General features: G+C 38.7%; 1 protein-coding gene across 2 annotated transcripts in view; it reads left to right on the forward strand.

Moving 5' to 3' along the window:
* TIMM23B (translocase of inner mitochondrial membrane 23 homolog B) overlaps positions 1-4,327 on the forward strand; it is a 23,057-nt gene extending 18,730 nt beyond the window's left edge. The window contains exons 7-8 of one of the 2 annotated variants that reach the window (XR_003905619.1): positions 3,859-4,030; positions 4,133-4,327. Coding sequence is in view for 1 of the 2 variants with exons in the window: in XM_029932130.1 (XP_029787990.1) it covers positions 3,859-3,974 (116 nt within the window). In the remaining variant the exon portion in view is untranslated. Of the gene's footprint in view, positions 1-3,858 lie in introns of both variants that reach the window. The other variant, XM_029932130.1, reaches the window with a different exon arrangement.
* Positions 4,328-4,765: the final 438 nt, after the last annotated feature.

Consider the following 4,765-nt stretch of genomic DNA (forward strand, 5'->3'; position numbering starts at 1 on the left):
ATGAATAAATGTTTAAAAAAAATTTTAATGGTAAAAAATAAAAATTATGCATTATATTATAAGGCAGGAGTGGGGAGTTACTGTTCAATGGGTGTACATAGTTTCAGTTTTGCAAAATGAAAAAAGTTCTCTGAAGATGTTAACTGAACTGTACAGTTAAAATGGTAAATTTTATGTATGCTTTATCTCAATTTTTAAAATAAATTTAACAAAAATTTTTAAAGACAATAGTGCAAACAATCTTCAGATAGTATTTAGTATCCGTAGCAGTGTGTAAGTAAGCCTACTCCTCTAAAGCAGGCGCCAAGAACGCCTGCTGGCCAAATGCCTATCTGTTCACTGTCTTGAGGCTAAGAATATGTTTTATATTTTTAAATATGGTTGATGCATTAACACCGTGAAATTGAACTGCAGGATTCTACTTATATATATAAGTTTTCTTTGATCAGCACAGTATTATAAATGTATTTTGTCTTAAAATTTTCTAAGTAATATTTTTTCTCTAGCTTGCTTGTAATATGTAATACATAATACACACAATATATAAAATTCGTATTGATCAACTCTTTATGTTTTCAGTAAGGCTTCTAGTCAACAGCAGGCATCAGTAGTAAAGATTTGAGAGGAGTCAGAAATTATGTGTGGAGTTTTGACTGTGCTGAGAGAGGGTCAGCATCCCTAACCCCACGCACTGTTCAAGGGTTGACTGTAGTTACATTTTAAGTGGTTATGTAAGTGTCTACATAATAGCTTTTGGGCCCCGAAAGCCCAAAATATGTACTTTCTGGCCATTATAAGAAAAATATGCTGATCCCTGCACTAAAGTAGTTGTCAGTTCAGTATGTTAGCTCTACACAGCCTAGTTCTACATCCCACAAACAAGGTGCTTAAATATTTTGGGCCTTATTTTCCTATGTTTAGAAGAGATAATATTTGTCCTTTCTGGAAGAGTTGTGTAAGGACCAAAAAGAAGGTAAAACTGAGAACACCAGGCTCACACTTGTTTTGCTTTATAGACATTGACCGTTGGCCTTATTTGGTTACTGTGCTCAAAGCAAGAATATTTGCTAATCAACTTCCTGTGCTTAGTTAGACAAAAGTTGGTTACAAAAACCCTGAAGGCGAGGCCCTCAAATGTTTACCATAACCAGTTGGAAAACACTGGAATTAATAGAAAGTTAAAACTAAAAGGTGGCTTGGAATATGTAAGAGGCTATCCTTGAATCAGAATTAGCTGTGCTTATTAGTAAGTCAAACACTGCCTATGCTTAATGTTTACTTGGTAGAAATAACTTTTTTCTAGCCTTCAAAGAAGTGACTTGGTTTGGGGCACTTGGTGGCACCTCAGTCGATTAAGCATTGGACTTTGGCTCAGGTCATGATCTCACAGTTTGCGGGTTTGAGCCCTGGTTGGGCTCTATACTGACGGCTCAGAGCCTGGAGCCTGCTTCATATTCTGTCTCCCTCTCACTCTGCCCCTTCTCCACTTGTGCTCTGTCTCTGTCTCTCAAAAATGAATAAATGTTAAAAAAAAAAAAAAAAATTTTTTTTAGGTGGCTTTTTAAATTTTTAAAAAAATTTTTTGATTTATTTATATTTTGAGAGAGGGACAGCATGAGCAGGGGAGGGTCAGAGAGAGAGGGAGACACAGAATCCAAAGACAGGCTCCAGGCTCTGAGCTAGCTGTCAGCACAGAGCCCGATGCAGGGCTCGAACCCATGAACTATGGGATCATGACGTGAGCTAAAGTCAGACGCTTTGACTGAGCCACCCAGGCGCCCCTAGGTGACTTGTTTGAACTAAGTTTCATTTTGGTCAGAAAGTAGAAAGCTTCCTGGGACATCAGTTGTTCATAACAGACAATGTGCCATTAATGTCCCAAAGGTCTTAGTCTTCTAGTTAGCAGTTTGCTTACCCCTAGTGCCTCTGCCCAGGGAGGCTTGTTATTTGATAGCTGAGAACTAATGTAGGGAAATGGACACTCAAGGCAAAGAACCAGCTCCAAGAAACAATTTACAGCTTTTTCCAAAACAGTGGGCAGAGTTCAGAGCCCTGTGTGTCTATAATGAACCAAAGGTCCATGGGAATTAGTCTGAGGTTGAATATTTAGTCCCATGAAAACATCTGCATAAAGTATTGTGCTTTCAGTTACCTGGCCTCCATCATTTTCCCGCTAATAAACAGCAGGGAGGCCACCTTTCTTTTGTGTTGACTCAGAATGGAGTACTATATTTTTTATAACCTGCTTGAAAGAACCCTCATTACAAAGTTTAGATCTAATAACTGAACCATTCTGATGCCGTTGCAAATATCATTTATTCTCTTGTGCTTCGTAGTTTTTCTTATTTTAGTAATTTGGTCTAATTATAGTTTACTTTCAGTCCCTAAAATTTGTTGACTTACTAGTCAAAGACATGAAGTAAAGTGGATTTTTTATTAAACTGGGCAGGTTGGTTTTGAGTTAGCAGGTTGAGTGTGTAAATATAGAATTTTCCAACTGCATTGAATACAGGTGCAAAACTCAACTGCGATATTTAGTCTAAACAGAGCAAGAGATGACGTGGGCTTCAAGGAGAGAGCTCCCATTTAATTTTAATTGTTTCTGATCTCTCCACCTACCCACCCACCCCCATATTTGACAGCTGTTTATAAGATGATGCCTGCAGTTTCTGTTTCTGTCTAAGAGTGATAATTAGGGCACTTCATGGTAGAAGCCTACTCAGGTCAGCTATCAAACATCTTCAGACTAGAGAGGATCCTAGAGGGAGTGGCCCTTTAATCTATCAGCTGAAGCCATCTGGCAAGACATTCATTGCAGAAATGTTTGGTCTCACTGAATTTCACAGAATTTACTGGGTCATAGCCAGAGGGCCTCCAAGAAGGTAATCACAGGACCACAGCTCCATTCCACCTTTGCCTTCCTAACACATGACTTAAAATAAATACTCCGTTGGTACAATATAGGCTTCCTCAAGTTTATGGTATCAACTTGTTTGTAAAACCAATGGAGACCATCAAGCTATTTCTTAAAAGCAAAGCTTATTTGGGTACTCCCAGTCATCTTAATAGACTTGAGGGCTGTTTTCAGATAACTGATTATAAAACATTGTTGTTTTTGCATTTCAAGTGAAATCTATATTGCTAGTCATTTTTCACGTGAAAAATTGTTTTTGTTAAGTAAAAATAGTTCAAAGTCTAGTCTTTGGATGTTTTTCAGGAAGTATGATGATGCTCAGTGCCTCATTGCTCATTAGTTGTAGAAAATGGTCTGATAGGTCAGTGTAGGAAAGGAAGGGCTGGGGGTGTCAGTACTTAAGTCAAAGCTTGACTACAGCCTTCTTATCACCACCGCTTCTTGAGTCTTCAGAGTTAATAGAGGACCAGTCCAGAGTCCAAAGATTGTTAATACTGTTTCCAAAGTGGGTGTCGCCTTGTTTATATTACAGCTGTAAATCGATTGGTGGTGCTTGTGAGGGTCTAGACAGTATGACTAACAGGAAATTACTGATTTGAGACTTCAATAATATGCATAAGATCTTGTCTGAAGTGATGTAGAACAAGTGAGATTGAGAAAAATCCCAAGTATTTAATGCTCATGATTTTAGCCACAAATTATAAAATTAAAAATGAGAAAAAATGGTTGTGAATGAGAATACAGTATAGGTATTAAACAGGTAGCTTTAAGGGATTTTCTCTCTTGAACCTGTGTTAGTTTCTTATATTAACTTTAGTGTTTGTTTGAGATGGAATAGTAATAAACATAAATCGTGTGTCTCGATTTCATGATGTTATTTAATTCTTTAATGCTGGGACACTGTCCAGTACAAAGCTATTTTGTTTTTGTTTTTCCTTTCCCAGGCGGTTTTCGAGGGGTAGCACGAGGTGGGCTAGCGGGACTGACGCTTACCAGCCTCTATGCACTGTATAATAACTGGGAGCACATGAAAGGCTCCTTGCTCCAACAGTCACTCTGAAGATCTGCCAGCTTGTGAATGGAGGACACTTTAGTACCAATCAGATCAATTTATAGGTCAGTCTGGAGTTACTCTTTCTTCCTACAATTAGTTTGAAAAATTGGAGTTTGCTATGGTGAAGATCATGGTTGGTTGATGAGAACTGGTGCTCTTTCCAGCCCAAGCTGAAGCCAAACCGTCGGGTGACTGAGTGATGCGGTTCTCCCCTGCCCACGAAATGGAAAACTGCTCACTCACAGGACTCAGGTGGTGACGGCTGTCAGTAGTGTATCACCGCATTTGTTTATTTAATGATCTGAAACTGTAATGTTGCCTTGTATTCCCAATAAAAGGAAATAGAACTAAAGTCATAACTCCAGTGTAAACACAGTGGGTTTCTCCATTTAAAACATTTTTCTGGGGGCACCTGGGTGGCTCAGTCAGTTAAGCATCCAGCTGCTGGTTCCAGCTCAGGTACTTTCATGGGATTGAGACCCACAGCAGACTCTGATGACACTGCAGAGTCTGCTTGGGATTCTCTCCCTTTCTCTCTGGAAATAAACATTTTTAAAAAATAAAACCATTTTTCTGGGTATAAAGTGAAAGTGACTCTTAAGCATTTCTGTCTGCCCCAACACATTTTCATGGCAGTGTTGAAATGAAGGCCTACTTGGCACCATTAACGGCGAGGCTACAATTTTTCTGTCTTAGAATTGAGATGTAACAACCTCAAGATACTTGAGATGAACCATTATGCCATTAGAGTAGTGAATAGTCTGTCCGACATTCATGCTTAACTTTGTACTCATTAA

Source organism: Suricata suricatta, chromosome 2, assembly GCF_006229205.1.
Source record: "Suricata suricatta isolate VVHF042 chromosome 2, meerkat_22Aug2017_6uvM2_HiC, whole genome shotgun sequence".
In the NCBI taxonomy this organism is placed as follows: Eukaryota; Metazoa; Chordata; class Mammalia; order Carnivora; family Herpestidae; genus Suricata; species Suricata suricatta.